The following is a 15,627-nucleotide window of genomic DNA, read 5'->3' on the forward strand; positions in this document are numbered from 1 at the left end:
CGCGGGGGCAGCAGCTCAAGCAAAGCCGCCCAGACCTCCCGATCCACACACACCTCCCCCAGCTCCTCTGGGGGAATCCCAAGGCGTTCCCAAGCCAGCCGAGAGATGTAGTCCCTTCAGCGTGTCCTGGGTCTGCCCCGGGGACTCCTCCCAATGGGATGTGCTCTCCAGCGAGGTGTCCAGGGGGCATCCAGAAAAGATGCCCGAGCCACCTCAACTGACTCCTTTCGACGTGGAGGAGCAGCGGCTCGACTCCGAGCTCCTCCCGAGTGACCAAGCTCCTCACCTTATCTCTAAGGGAGCGCCCAGCCACCCTGCGGAGGAAACTCATCTCGGCCGCTTGTACTCGCAATCTCGTTCTTTCGGTCATGAGCCAAATCTCATGACCATAGGTAAGGATCGGAATGTAGATCGATCGGTAAATCGAGAGCTTTGTCCCCCTGTTCAGCTCTCTCTTCACCACGACGGTCTGATACAGCGACCGCATCACTGCAGATGCTACAGCGATCCGTGATAATCTGCTACGAAATAATTATTTTATATAACGCAGCATCCAGTGGCACAAAGCGCAGCATCCAGCAGAACACAGCAGGTCACACTGGCATGACGAATTGAGCGGCAGTGCGGGGGTTAAATGTCTGCAAGTGTCAAGGTGCCTTTACTTTTAGAGGGTTCAGTTCCAGTTACTTTCTGCGAGAGAAATGTGGATTCCCATATGAAAAGTCAACTCTTGACTAAGTCTTAGCTCTGTAGGTACTCACTAAATGCAAGTATGAACATGTAAATGAAGTCCAAGACAGACTGAGCAGCTTGGAAATGTGCATGTAGCAATCCCCTGACTTGTTTAAAGAAAACTGACTCTAAAAGTGATGATTTTTATTAACAGTTATTATCATTTTTATTTTGTCCAGTTACTTATGGGTTCAGAAAATAGAGGAATCATGAATAAAAAAAATGGCTGCAGTTCCTAAATGGAATAGTACTCCAGGCACATCCTGATGGTTTCATTTTAACTCCACTGTGGTCGTGCACAGAGGCAGCGTGAGAAATAATGTTACTGTCCAAATATTTATGGACTCAATGTAATACATCACCTGCCTGCGTCCTTGAAGTTTGTTTCTCCAGGTTGAATTTTTTCACTGAGATCCCGCCGTGCCTGGTGTTTTGTCCTGTTGGTCTCATACTCCTGTCTCACACCTTGTCAGACACTTTTCAGAAAACCCACTGAGGTCTGTGCTGTGAGTTCTGTTGCTGCAGGTGAATGAGTTGTAGTGTTTACAGTATATCCATGTGGAAGCCATTAAGACTTTGCTCTTGTTTGACTCACCGTAAGCCTCCTTTAGGCTGTTAGCTGTTGATTCACAGTGGAGTTTTTGGTGCTTGAATTCCTTGTGGATCTCCAAACTTATTCTTCGTGATATATTTGAAGGCCATTCCATTGTTTTCTTTGTAACAAACTTGAGCCCAATCCTCTTTTAGACACAATTTTTGAAAAGTATCGCACATTTTATACATATATGCTGGTTAATGGTTTTGAGACATTGTAGGAAGGAATGTCACTAAAATTTAAACCATTGCCTAAACAGTTTTATGCGAGTTGGAATAAGTGGAACTCAACAAGGCTGAATTTTTGAAAAGGTGCCAACCATTGTGATTTCAACGTACAGCGTGTGATTTTAGGATATCTTGTGCAGTTATTACGACATTAGATATTTGTGTTTTCAGCCATTTAAAGACGTAACTGCGTGCATGCATGAGTGATGTAACGCAAGTTGTTCTTGTCTCCACTCAGTGGTCGACTCGGTTCCAGTGTTTAAAATATCATGTCAGTGCTGGTGGAGTCCGACAGCTCTGCCAATGGTGCTGACGGGGTTCATCAATGGCAGGGGATTAAAAGTGGTCACACCTGAAGACGATACATACAGGTGCAATTCTGGATGACAGACCATCATGAAAAGCAAAACCACTATAAGAGCTGTGGTTTAATATTAAATTCAGGGGTTTCATTAGCCAGCATCTGCCATCACCATTATCAGGCTACTCTACAAAATGCAACAGTAACTTTTTGGTCTTTCCTCAGAGGTTATAATTCATCTTTTTGAACTGTCAGTCTGAATAAAGCACTAGCGTTGAGGTTTCAAAGTGCAATTATACCAATAACTGAACCTTGCGCTTTCCTTCCTCAGTGTGCACTCGTGTTTATGACAAAGCTGAAAGAAAGACTGACACACCGCCATCGTGACAGATGAGGTACATAAAGTGACACTGTTGTACCGTTACACTGATTAGAATCTTTTTCAGATGCTCAAACATCAGGGTTTGCACGCGAGGCAGTTTTGGTGTCACTATCTCCAAAGCTGAAGCTACTGAACGATAACACACACATAGTTAGTAAACTAAAGATTACACTGAAAAAAAAAAAGAAACCTGACTTAAATATGTACACTGGTTGCACATGATAAGAATGTGTCCATATAGTATAGATTTCTCATGTTTCTTTTTGGACAGATTCACTCAGGATCTCACATAAATGTGCATAAACATGGATTTTCCAGACTCCAGATCCGACTCGTGTCCTTTTCCATAACAGAATTATGGCATACTAGATTAGTTGCAGTATGAAACCTTACTGGCAGATGTCATCGGAAATTTTGTCATGCTGCTTTAAGAACAAGTGAAAAAAATGAGACATAAAAAAAAAATCTATAATAAAAATTGGGTTTAATGCTAAAACATTTGCCTGGACTAAAGCAAAACTTAGTTGTAACTCTGATCTGCTAAATTTAGACTAAAACAAATTATAAGGAAAAAAACTAAATGTAACTAAGACTAAATTATCACTGGATATAAAAATGGACAGTTCTTGTTGTCATTTGTTATATTTATAACAGCCTGGCAGATAGGTTAAATGACGTGGAATAAAAGTGACCAAAGACGTGAGTGCACTGGATGACATTTAGCGTCTGAGAGCTTTACAAATTGAGACAGACAGCTCTGCTGTCTCACCTTTGGAGCATTTGTCCATATCATCTGATGTCTGGAGCCAGGCAGTCACCTTGGCCTGACTGTTGCAGTTTAGGGGGAAAGAAGTGGCAGCGTGCGCTGTGGACTGCCTGCGCATAGACATATGCTGCAATGACACACAAAGGTCAGTGCAATAACAATTTCCATCACCATCTATTTCCTCAATATTAGCAGCATTGTAAACTGTGGGTAAAACATGGACATATCTATTTTAAAGAGACAGCTGGGAGCTGACACATGTCCTAATGGAGTACTGCTGAATGGACGTGTACCTTTTTAATAGCAGTACCATCAGAGATGCTGGGGGAGGTCGGTGAGGGATAGTGGGTATGGTAGTAGCGGTCCTCGTTGGGGTACGTGGCAATCTCATTTTGACGATACAGCCGATGGTGGCGCAGCTTGGACACCCACTCATCAAACAGCTCCTGTGACTTTATCTATAAAGCAGATACAACAATAATAATAATAAAACTAAAATAAAAACACATCAAGGTCAGGTTAAGGTGGTAATGTGTGATGCAACCAGGTCCATAAGGACTCAGTGTAAGAAGAAAAACAAACAAACAAACAAACAAACAAACAAACAAACAAACAAACTCCCACTGAAAATTCCATTGCTTTTATCCATCACCCCCCCCCCCCACCCCTCCACCACCACCACCAAAGAACAAAAAACAAAAAAGCAAAACTGCCAGTTGTGGTTGCTAGAATAATTCTGTAAAAAAACAGTAACACTGCTAAATTACAGTCATTTTACAGTATAAAACCATTGTCATTTCCAAAAAAATGAATACAATGAGAACGTGTACAGGCAGCCTTGAACCAGGGATATTCTGTTTAGGAATCAAGCACATAAAAAGCTTACACTACCATTCTGTTACATGGCGTGAAACAGTCTGCAGAATCACTTTTATACTGTTGATACATTCAACTTACTCAATTCTAAACAACCATATTTTTTTTACAAACTCCTCATATTTTGTACAAATACAGTAAACATATGTTCATAAGATAACAAATAAATAACAGCGCAGTCAACTTCAGTCAAATTCACAGGTTGATCTGTAAAGGTATGTACATATTTTTACTGTTTAAAAAAACAAAAAACAGAATTATTCTGGAAACTGTAGTTGCCAGTATTTTAACTGCAAAACAGTAGATTTTTATTTATTTTTTTATTATAGAATTTTTTTTAATATTTATTTTTCATTTTTTACATGGACGGTGACACACTTTTTGGAACGTCACCTTGGTATACCACTGCAAACTGTATGGTACAGTATTGCTCAATTTCTCTGGAATGAGCAGTTCTCAAAAAACAGAGCAAGAAGGAGACAAGTGAGGGAAGCCACCAAGATGACCAGATAACTCTAACGGAGTTATAGTCTTGTGTGGCTGAGAATGGGTAAACTGTGCATATTACAATTTTTGACTATTGCCTCACAGCTTCATGTTGGGGTGGAATAGAGAAGGATTTTAAGAAAACAGTTCAAATCTAGCTTTGTGTCTCCCATGTGCCTTCTGTCACTGAAAATTCATATACTCTTTTCAGGAAAATCCTTCTCTATGGCACTCAATGATGAAGCTGTATAACTGGTGAGGCAACATATAAAAGTTGCACATTTATTCCAATCACAGCCATAGAAGCCTTAAATTCCTTCAGAGATGTCAAGGGTTTCCTTGGTGTCTTCCTTCCCTAGCTTTCTTCTTGCACAACAACCATACAGGTTCATACCAATATTATTTCCTAATGATTGATGTAAATGAAATTCAAAACATATTCAGTGACATGGAAATGGCTAATTGTTAAATGATTGATGAGGTATTTTGATGTTTGCAGATGACATTGTGATCTGTAGTGAGAGTAGAGAGCAGGTTGAGTCTAGCCTGGAGAGGTGGAGATATGCTCTGGAGAAAAGGGGAATGAAAATCAGCAGGAGCAAGACTGAGTACATGTGTACGAATGAGAAGGAGCCCAGTGGAATTGTGTGGTTACAAGGAGTAGAAGTGGTGAAAGTAGATGAGTCGAGACTTGGGGTCAACTGTCCAAAGTAATGGAGAGTGTGGTAGAGAGGTGAAGAAGAGAGTGCAGGTAGGGTGGAGTGGGTGGAGAAAGGTGGCAGGAGCGACCGAAGACTATCAGCAAGAGTGAAGGGGAAAGAAGCGAGTTTGTGAGACCAGCTATGTTGTTTGACTTATAGATGGTGGCACTAACAAAAAGACAGGAGGCAAGAGCTGGAGGTGGCAGAGCTGAAGATGTTGCAATTGTCTTTGGGAGTGATGAGAATGAACAGGATTAGAAATGGACATATCAGAGGGACAGCTCAGGTGGGACGATTTGGAGATAAAGTCAAGTAGGCAAGACTGAGATGGTTTGTACATGTGCAGAGGAGGAACCCGGGTATACAGGGAGAAGGATGCTGAGGATGAGAAAAGGGAGGAGAAGAGGGAGAACAAAGAGAAGGTTTATGGATGTGCTGAGGGAGGAAATGCAGGTGGTTGGTGTGACAGAGGAAGATACAGAGGACAGGGTGAGATGGAAACGATTGATCTGCTGTGGCGACCCCTAACGGGAACAGCTGAAAGAAGAATAAGAAGGTTAATGAGATATTTTCGTTAAACCCCATGGATTAAAGGGGAAAGGCGATACTCCAAGCACATCTTGATTGTGGTTTACCTTCAGGTGATAAATGTTTTCCTCAGCATCGAGGTCAATGCACTTGGCTTTCTTCTTAATGGCCATGACAGAGAGACCAACATCCATGCAGCCGTGCAGCTTCCCTTTCTCAATCTACAAGACGACGTGTCACACAATTAAAAATGTAAATGTTTCGAGTCCTGATGCTCCACAGACTCAACAACATACTACATGATTAATGAGGCAATTGTTGTGTGGGCCGCCAGAAGAGGATGTACTGCTGGCCCACCACCAAAGGGCGCCCTGCCTGAAGTGCGGGCTTCAGGCACGAGAGGGCGCTGCTGCCACGGACACAGCCGGGAGTGACAGCTGTCACTCATTAATTCCTGACAGCTGTCACACATTCTTCATCATCGCACTCCATAAAGACCAGACGTCATCTCCACCTCATCGCCGAGATATCATACTTCATTGGAGGTAATACTCTCAGCCTTTTTGTGAGAATTATAAATCTGTTATTGTGAGTGTTTGCAGGAGAACCGGTCGTTTTTGCGGAGGCTGTGCAAGACACCACCGCTGTTGTTACTGGGTGTACACACACCCACACTTGACTGTCTTTGTTCTTCGCCAGCAGTACCAGATCCGACAGTCGGGGACGGTGATCACCTGGGAATTCGGGACTTGGCGGCTCCAGTATTCACCAGGTTCTGTGGGGGCGGAAATCGTGTGGTTCCGGCTCTTCTCAGGACAGACGTCTTCTATCCTCGAGCCTGCCCACACATCACCTTTGTAATTTGACTGTAATTATATTCTGAGATTGTCTGTATGTTCGTTGTGCACGTTTCACAACATTAAATTGTTACCTTTTGGCTCGTCTATTGACCGTTCATTTGCGCCCCCTGTTGTGGGTCTGTGTCACTACACTTTCACAACAGCAATAAAACCTCAAACCTGGCTTTCTGAAGGCTGGTATCTAATCTAATTAGACTGACAAGTAAAATGCATTGCGTGATTGTTATCAGAGATACGAGGTCTGTCCATAAAGTATAGGTCCTTTTTATTTTTTTCAAAAACTATATGGATTTCATTCATATGTTTATACGTCAGACATGCTTGAACCCTCGTGCGCATGCGTGAGTTTTTCCACGCCTGTCGGTGACGTCATCCGCCTGTGAGCACTCCTTGTGGGAGGAGTCGTCCAGCCCCTCGTCGGAATTCCTTTGTCTGAGAAGTTGCTGAGAGACTGGCGCTTTGTTTGATCAAAATTTTTTCTAAACCTGTGAGGCACATCGAAGTGGACACGGTTCGAAAAATTAAGCTGGTTTTCGGTGAAAATTTTAACGGCTGATGAGAGATTTTGAGGTGATACTGTCGCTTTAAGGACTTCCCACGGTGCGAGACGTCGCGCAGCGCTCTCAGGTGCCGTCGTCAGCCTGTTTCAAGCTGAAAACCTCCACATTTCAGGCTCTATTGATCCAGGACGTCGTGAGAGAACAGAGAAGTTTCAGAAGAAGTCGGTTTCAGCATTTTATCCGGATATTCCACTGTTCAAGGAGATTTTGTTAATGAAAGACGTGTGGACGGGTCCGCGCGTCGGGACGCAGCCGGCGCAGTGCGGCGGCACAGGAAAAACACCTCCGTGTTGATAACCATTTGTAAAATCCAGGCGGCTTTTGATGGCTTTCAGTGGAGTGAGTATATGAGTGTTGGGAAGGTGTCGTGACACGGACCCACAACAGGGGGCGTTAAATGAACGGACAATGGATAAGCCAAAAAGTAACAATTTAATGTTGTGAAGCGCACAACGAAGTACAGACAATAACAATATTGCGGAATGTCAATCATACACAAGGTGGCGTGTGGCAGGCTCGAAGATAGAAGACGTCTGGTGATAGAAGAGTCGGAATCCACACAGCTTCCACCACCAACGGATCTGAAGAACACCGGAGCTGCCAAGCCCTGCGCCCCACGTGGCCACAGTCTTCAGCAGTCAGACCCGGTACTGCTGGCAGAGAACAGAAACAGTTTGATGAGCGTGAGTACGCACACTCAGTAATCCCACAGTCTGTGTTAAGTTAGGAGGGAGAACCTCCACCTCCGAATCACACACTCGTGCAGCTCCCGAGATAACCACTTATCTGGGTGGGGTGGGAGGCGAAGCCGTCGCAGTCCACACCAAACGCCAACTCAGCAGACAGGGTATCCATCCCAGGAAAACAGCTGCAAAAGAGATCAGACTAATGCTCGAATTAAAGTTCAGCAGAGAATTACCTGTACGGTAGATGATTTCTCGGCGAGGAGGTGGAGTTGCAGTCCGGCCTTTATGGAGATGGTGATGAGTTGACTGAGTGACAGCTGGTGCTGATGAAGAGTGACAGCTGTCACTCCCAGTGGCTCCGGCGCCCTCTCGTGCTTGAAGCCCGCACTCCAAGCAGGGCGCCATCTGGTGGTGGTGGGCCAGCAGTACCTCCTCTTCAGCGGCCCACACAACAATGAGAAATTGTTTAACAGCTGGACATGTTCCAACTTGTCCTTAAGGCTTCCAACAGAGGTGTTTTTCCTTTGGCGGAGCGTTGCGGCGGCTGCGAGCCGACGCTGCAATCCGTCCGCACATCTTTCATTAAAAAAATCTCCTTTAACAGTGGAATATCCGGATAAAATGCTGAAACCGACTTCTTCTGAAACTTCTCTGTTCTCTCACGACGTCCTGGATCAATAGAGCCTGAAATGTGGAGGTTTTCAGCTTGAAACAGGCTGACGACGGTGCCTTTGAGCACTGCACGACGTCTCGCTCCGTGGGAAGTCCTTAAAGCGACAGTATCACCTCAAAATCTCTCATCAGCCGTTAAAATTTTCACCGAAAACCAGCTTAATTTTTCGAACTGTGCCCACTTCGATGTGCCTCACAGGTTTAGAAAAAATTTTGATCAAACAAAGCGCCAGTCTCTCAGCAACTTCTCAGACAAAGGAATTCCGACGAGGGGCTGGACGACTCCTCCCACAAGGAGTGCTCACAGGCGGATGACGTCACCGACAGGCGTGGAAAAACTCATGCATGCCCACGAGGGTTCAAGCATGTCTGACGTAAAAACATATGAATGAAATCCATATAGTTTTTGAAAAAAATAAAAAGGACCTATACTTTATTGACAGCCCTCGTAAAGCTCACCGGCGGCTAACAGCCTTTGATACACAGGCAGATATTCTGGGAGATGTAGTCAGCAAAACAACAATGAAAATTGAAAGGACACTTTTGTTTTCTTTTGTAATCCTGAGAAACAGACTGCAGCCTTTGTACTCACGTCAGAGCTGCACTTGCTGTACTTCAGGATGCCCTTTTCCAGTGAGAAGTATCTCTGCAGGGTGAAACCATGAGACAATGAGATGCAGCTGGAATGTAATGCAACAAGCCTAGAAAGTCACACTGACAACTCTTCTGCTCACATTTCCTGTTCAGGTTGGTGTCTGCAGGGAGGCTTGTGTTCAGGCTTTGTCAAAAGCTTTATTTCTCCTCTGCTCAGTTTGTAAATGTGATTTGTTTCACAACCCCCCCCCCCTTTTTTTTTTACAGGAATTAGACTGCTGAAAGCAGAATGAGAAAAGCTAAACTGAATGTCAATACTAAATGTATACAGCTCGATTAACCAGCCATCAGCTCATGCATCTGAAAGGAACACTGAGCCTATATGGAAAAAACCCTTTTACAAAGAGCACACTGCAGCATTGACCCAGGTCAGGAGTCAGGAGTGACTTATTGGAAAATATTCACCTGAGGTCACCCAGATCGTTTACAATTATGGGATGTTGGAAAGTTTTCATATGGGAAATGGGAATGATAATCTATATTATAATATTATCCAGTTTGTCAAAGCCATAGTGAGCCTAAAGTACACATCCTCCAGTAACCTCCATACATCTCACCGCTGGCCTCTCATTTGGATTAGATATCTAATGTCATGAGCTGGATAGGCGTGGCACAGAAGGAGGTTGAACACAAATGCAGACTCAAAATACTGAGGTATACGTTAAAGGCTTTATGTCAAAAATCAGGCTGGGGTTCGGTACACAAAAAGGCAGTCCGAGAAGCAGCGGCACAGGCAGGGGTCAGGCAGAGGCGTAGTCAACAACAAGCATGGTTCAAAAATACCAGGAGACACAATACATGGGCAGAGGCAGGAGCAAGGTCAAAAAACAAAGCACGGTCAAAAATGGCAAGGCATATACAGAGCAAAAACAAAGGCTGGAACGTGGACAAAAAATCACAACGAACTAGCATGGAGTGGAGAAAGTGAGGAGCTTAAATAACAGGTGCAAGTAATTAGGGAAACAAGGCACAGGTGTCAGGGAAGGTTCTGGAAGAGGTGTGGTCAGATGAGACAGAGGTGAGACAGGAGTCAAGAGAGTGCAAGAAGACAGAGCAGACAGAATTACAATGAAGGTGAGAGAAGCAGATGCAGGATAGTGCAGGAAGACAAATGCAAAGTGAACAGGACCTGACAAGATGGTAAACCTAACCACAGTGATCAAAATAAAACACCAAGACAAAAGATGAACAAAACCCAAGTCCCAATACACAAGAAATAAAATAAAGAAAACCTGACATGAAGGAACAAAGAATGAAACCATGAAACAAATGTAAGAATAAAAGACTAAGACCAAACCAGAATGGAACTATGTGGAACCATAAACAGATAATTCAACATAAGACAAAAGAAAAGCAAACAGGAAATAAAACTAATGAATATACAAAGGTAGGAATGAAACTAGACACATGACTAAAGTAAGATAAACAGGAAATAACTGAAACAGAACAAAAAACCATTGACAAAAGTATTACACACAGGAACAAGATAATCAGAACCAAAGTATGATGAGACTAGATTAATAACTAAAATAAAATGACCAAATAAAAACAATAAGGGACAAAACATGACTGGGCCAGACTGGGGAACATGTTGCTTCATGCAAATTTTTTTTTTTTTTACACCAGCTTTGATTTCACACTGACTGTTCTACTATTGTCCTTGTGCCCTTGTGCACCTTGGGCCGTACAGGATCACAACTGCTGCAATGCAACACTAATATTATGACCAATACATGCCCCCACAGAGCTCCATCAAGCTCCCAGGAATGGTTTCTCAGACTTTCCTCAGGGTGTGAATACTTACGTCCACTCAACATGGTCTCTTTCATGGTAAGGGTTCTATCCCACTGGGTTGTGACAGTGTGCGAATGGCAATTGCTAGGGAATTCACTTGATTTCATGTGATGTTTCGCTGGGCGTCACGATTCCCTTGCTTGAGTCACAGGGCGTTGCAGGGCATCACGCCTACATTTCCTACAGTTTAAAGTTAGTGAGGTGACAGAGGTCTTCATCACACACTCCCACACAGTCCCAGTGCCACCACGGGCAGTGGGAAGCCCTCTGAATGCAGTCCCCACAACTCATAACGTGCGAGAAATGTGAGACAACTTTGTGAGGGGTTGAGAATAGATGAAACTACATTGTGATTAACTGGAGACAAAAATGCGGATCTGACATTTCCCTTGGAAGCCACATGAGCTGCCCTGGGAGCATGCCAAAATAGAAAAGATGATCAAAAAGAGACAGTGCTTCTGGAAGTAACTGAGCATTAACACATGGTAAGTGGGCTGGACACACCTTTGGGCTTTAGCACAGCAGTGAATGAATACCGGTCATTCCTGAGAACCTAGGAAGACATCTGTCCACAGGAGAACGTTGCGTGAGAGCCGTAGATGACGGTGACAGCCAGGACCTGTTCTCACTGGACATTACATATTTCATCCTGCGGGAAATAATTTTCTAAGCGGGTGAGTGTCCTGTTCACAGTTTTCTTTGTGTTGTACTTTTTTCTCCTCTGTGGAGCCAAACTAGGCTTTGTTATTATTATTTATATTTATTTATTATTATTTTATTATCATTTTTTATTTTATTTTATTATTATTTACAGGGCTGTTCTTTACTGGGTACAGTTCTGGAAATTTCCACAGCCTCTGTTCACATAATACCAGAATAATAGCTGAATAATATTTGTGCACAAAGTCTCATCATTTCAGTCATGAGTGGCGTTAGACATCCACCAGCGTGCCACACGGCATTCACGTGCAAATCAGCAGATCCTTGCATCTGCAAAGACTGTGCTTGACATTTTGTGAGCGGCACTCACACCATATGTATGCAGACATCTTTGTCGGGAGTCCATATGATATCCGGCTGGTATTTGGCCCACATTCTGGCGACATACGCTAAACTGTCGTTAGTACCAATTCACTGAGATGCCAACTGTGATTTGTCTCTCATCCACATGTCTGGTTGCAAATTTGCATGTCCAGTTACTCTCCAACAGTTGCAGCACAGTGGGATAGTAAGCAAGCAGCACCCCCAGTGCTGCACAATGAAGCCAATGCAAAAGTGCTAAAATCTGAAGTTCCTTGAATGGCCAGTGGAAGTTGCTTTCAAAAGCAATTCAATCCTCACAGTCACAATAGAAATTAATATGTTTTCAGTCTGGTACCAAAAAACGAAAACGGTTTTGGTCTCTGTAGTTAGTTTCCTTATGCATGACAACTGTACAGAGGGTGATTTAAAAAAAAACTCTAAGATTTTTTAAGACATTAAGTTATTAAATGAGGGGCGTGGTTGCTATGAGTGACAGCTTGTGTGCTAGGTCACGATATTCACACTCGTATTACTGTGGACTCAACTGTGTTTGTCCTTTGTGAGCTTTTTATTGCAAATGTCTGAGATAATACGGCTTCCTCTGTGGTTAATTGCATTAACAGACCATCTAAGAAGTCTGTGCTCCACCATTTCCCTGAAGTGAAATTTCAGCATTATTTAATTTTGCATTACCTAATTTCAAATTAGGATAATTAAGAATTGAAATACTTACGCCAGTGTCTTTTTCCCATTATGCATTGTACCATCATCATTCCGTTAAGCTGCAGCACAGTTCTTGTTCGATTTACTGCAGTTAATTAGTGATTTCTTGGACTTCCTGAATTGAGAATTGATTTTTTTCCCATGCTTTTGAATGGGTTACTGCTAATAAATATAGATTTTATAGTTCTAAGTGTAAGCTAATGCAACATTAAGTACCACAAAGTTTTTAAATGTACCTTATGCCAACCCTTCATTGGCCACTTTCTTCTCTTTAGCATGTAGCCTTCCTGCTTATGTGGCTCCATGACGTTACTGAAGCCTCCACGCAGACCTTCTACTATTTCCCAGCTGTCCTGTGGGCACAGAAGATTTTAATGAGAACCACAGAGATTTGATATATGATGACATTAGCACCTGTGCACACATTTAGAGATCCACTCCAGGTTATACAACATTAACCTAATGAATTGTTCACACAAAGTCATGTTAGAGCCCATACGGCAGTGGTTTGGTCCTCACATACATAGAGATCTATAACAATCTGCATTTTGAGCCTAGTTGGAATTTAAGACATCTGTATTTCAAATCTAACTAAAACACAACAACAGTTAAAGATATTTCTAAATAAATTTTATAACCCATTTTCAGACATCCACAATAGCATCTTAGATGTTGCAGTTTTACTCATCACAGTTATGAGTAAACGTATGGCTGTACTTGAGACAGATGACATAAAAGGAAATGAAAAAAAAAAAAAAAAGAGAGAGATACTTTTGCAAGATTTTTGAGATGTCCCTTTTAGGGGTCCTGTAATATTTCACTTTCATTACATGTAAATAACACAAACACATAAATAAATGTAGCTATTTTACAAAATACATTAACATTAGTTTCTGTAATGCTAAGGTGAAAACATATCTATGGTACATTAAAATCAAAACAAATCAAATCAATTAATGGACTGTATAACACACGCTTTGATGTAACATAAGTACATCATTACTTTAATAGGTTGAAAGCATATGTGCGTGAACACAGACACACACACACACACACACACACACATACACACACACACACACACACACGGTCAGCCTCATATTTTAGATAACAACCTGCTGCATTGGAGCCCTTATTTTCGCAGTTCACATGGTACTCAGGTCAGGTAGCATCACACTTTACTGACTACGTAGTAGCAGCTGGCTAGGATGCACTTTAATTACAATCCAAATGGGCCAGCACGTGCTGCGTGCAAGTTAAGGCGCGCATTTTTAAAATTAAAATGTACCTCCTTTGTACGGCATGCCAGAGCATTGCAGTGATATGACCTGCTGTCACCGTTTATCATCATTCACTTGAGTCTCATGAATGTCACAAATTGCTCTATGAAAATTAATGATGACAACATACACACAATGCAATGCAACTTACTACACCTTAACTAAAGTGACATGAAATATACAATGACATGGCTAAAGTTCTAACTGACTTAACCTCCCCCCAGAGAGATCAATTCGGACCATTTCTGTTCAGTCTGTCAGTTATTCCATGTGGAAAGAGCAGCATATTTAAACACTTTTTTCCAAGTTCTGTCCTCACTCTTGGGACCACCAAATGTTGAACAAAATAAGAGTGAAGGCCATATTGATTTTGGGTGATACACATGTAGGTAGACATATCAGGAGGAACTATAGCAAGAGTAGTTTTATATATAAAGATCAACCAATGAGAGAACCTGCGCACATACGGCCAATTAGCAGTAGCATACAAAATACAATGATGTGTGCGATATCCACAACCAAAAATAAACCACAGAGCAGAGTGGTACACAGCATCTAATTTCTTAAGATTCTGATCAGGGACAGTAAAAAAAACAACAAAAAACAAAACAACAACAACAACAACAACAAAAAAAACCCAAAGAAAAAGAAGTTGCTGATATCAAGTACTGTCTTGTCTTGATGGTGAAATTGGATCTGTTCCTGAAGTGGAAACTAGAGGTGGGCGATTTACCAAGTAAATACAGGCCCAGTATCGCCGATATTGATACTGATACCGATACTTTTTTATATTTAAGCTTCATAGATCCAAAGGATCCAAAAGACGTAGGATAGAATTTTGCCAAACATTGTACATGACAACAAAATACTTTATTATCACAATCAACATTTTTGTTTAAAAAAATATCACTCAACACAACTTAAAACAAAATCTCCTGAGGTAGAGGGCTGACAAACCACAATACAAGAGTGCGTTACTCCGTGTTGTGTGACACAGCGCAGCGCTGCTGCTACAGACAGAGAGTAGACTTTGATGAATCTGCATGCGCAGCAGTCAGTGCGTGCAGGAGAGAAAAAAAGCTTGAGTATTGATCTTTTTACACGAGGATCGTTCAATATCAATACCACCATAGGTATCGATATTATCAATATTAGGATCGATCAGCCCACCTCTAGAGGAACCTCAAATCATAAGACAGGCACGCAATTGATCAACAAAGTTGTTATTTATCATCGCTGCATCAGATTCACAAGAAAAATACACATCAGTAGGCCAATATCATGAACTGCTAATAAAAAGCTATTGTTTTAAACATCTAAAAGCAAATGTGCTGAACAGGCACATCTGTTTTCTACATGTTCATAAAGCCCCAAGCACACACATAGTCTTACAAAGACAAATATGTGTCGGCTGAACAGCGTGATTAGTGCTGATGCTCCACTCTGGGCAAAGTCATGTATGAGGTCTGTGAAGTCCAATTTCCGGGTAATATCACTCCGTATGCAGAGCGCTGACAGACTGTTTAACCTCTCCGGGGACATGGTTGAGTGCACGCAAAATTTTATGAGCGTTATTTCACTGAAGGTGACAGACTGACACACACACACACACACACACACACACACACACACACACTGGTAATGATCTGTGTGAATAAAATAGACTTGTTGCGTACTTAAATCAAAGAAGAGTGTGAATGTTGTTTTAAAACGTGCACTCGTGGCTTGTGGTGAACTCAGCAGCAGAGCTGACCGGCTGCTTGTGGTGCTCTCTGTGTATA

At 42.3% G+C, this 15,627-nt stretch overlaps 1 protein-coding gene across 3 annotated transcripts in view; it reads right to left on the reverse strand.

Moving 5' to 3' along the window:
- Window positions 1-15,627, reverse strand: part of osbpl3b (oxysterol binding protein-like 3b) — a 147,950-nt gene that overhangs the window by 52,031 nt on the left and 80,292 nt on the right. For all 3 annotated transcript variants that reach the window (XM_034174991.1, XM_034174993.1, XM_034174992.1), the window contains 5 exons: window positions 12,803-12,919; window positions 8,965-9,018; window positions 5,702-5,815; window positions 3,297-3,461; window positions 3,007-3,130 (listed from right to left, as the gene is read on the reverse strand). In XM_034174991.1, coding sequence (XP_034030882.1) covers window positions 3,007-3,130; window positions 3,297-3,461; window positions 5,702-5,815; window positions 8,965-9,018; window positions 12,803-12,919 — 574 coding nt within the window. The remainder of the gene's footprint in view (window positions 1-3,006; window positions 3,131-3,296; window positions 3,462-5,701; window positions 5,816-8,964; window positions 9,019-12,802; window positions 12,920-15,627) is intronic.

The sequence above is a fragment of the Thalassophryne amazonica genome, chromosome 7, assembly GCF_902500255.1.
Source record: "Thalassophryne amazonica chromosome 7, fThaAma1.1, whole genome shotgun sequence".
Lineage (NCBI taxonomy): Eukaryota > Metazoa > Chordata > Actinopteri > Batrachoidiformes > Batrachoididae > Thalassophryne > Thalassophryne amazonica.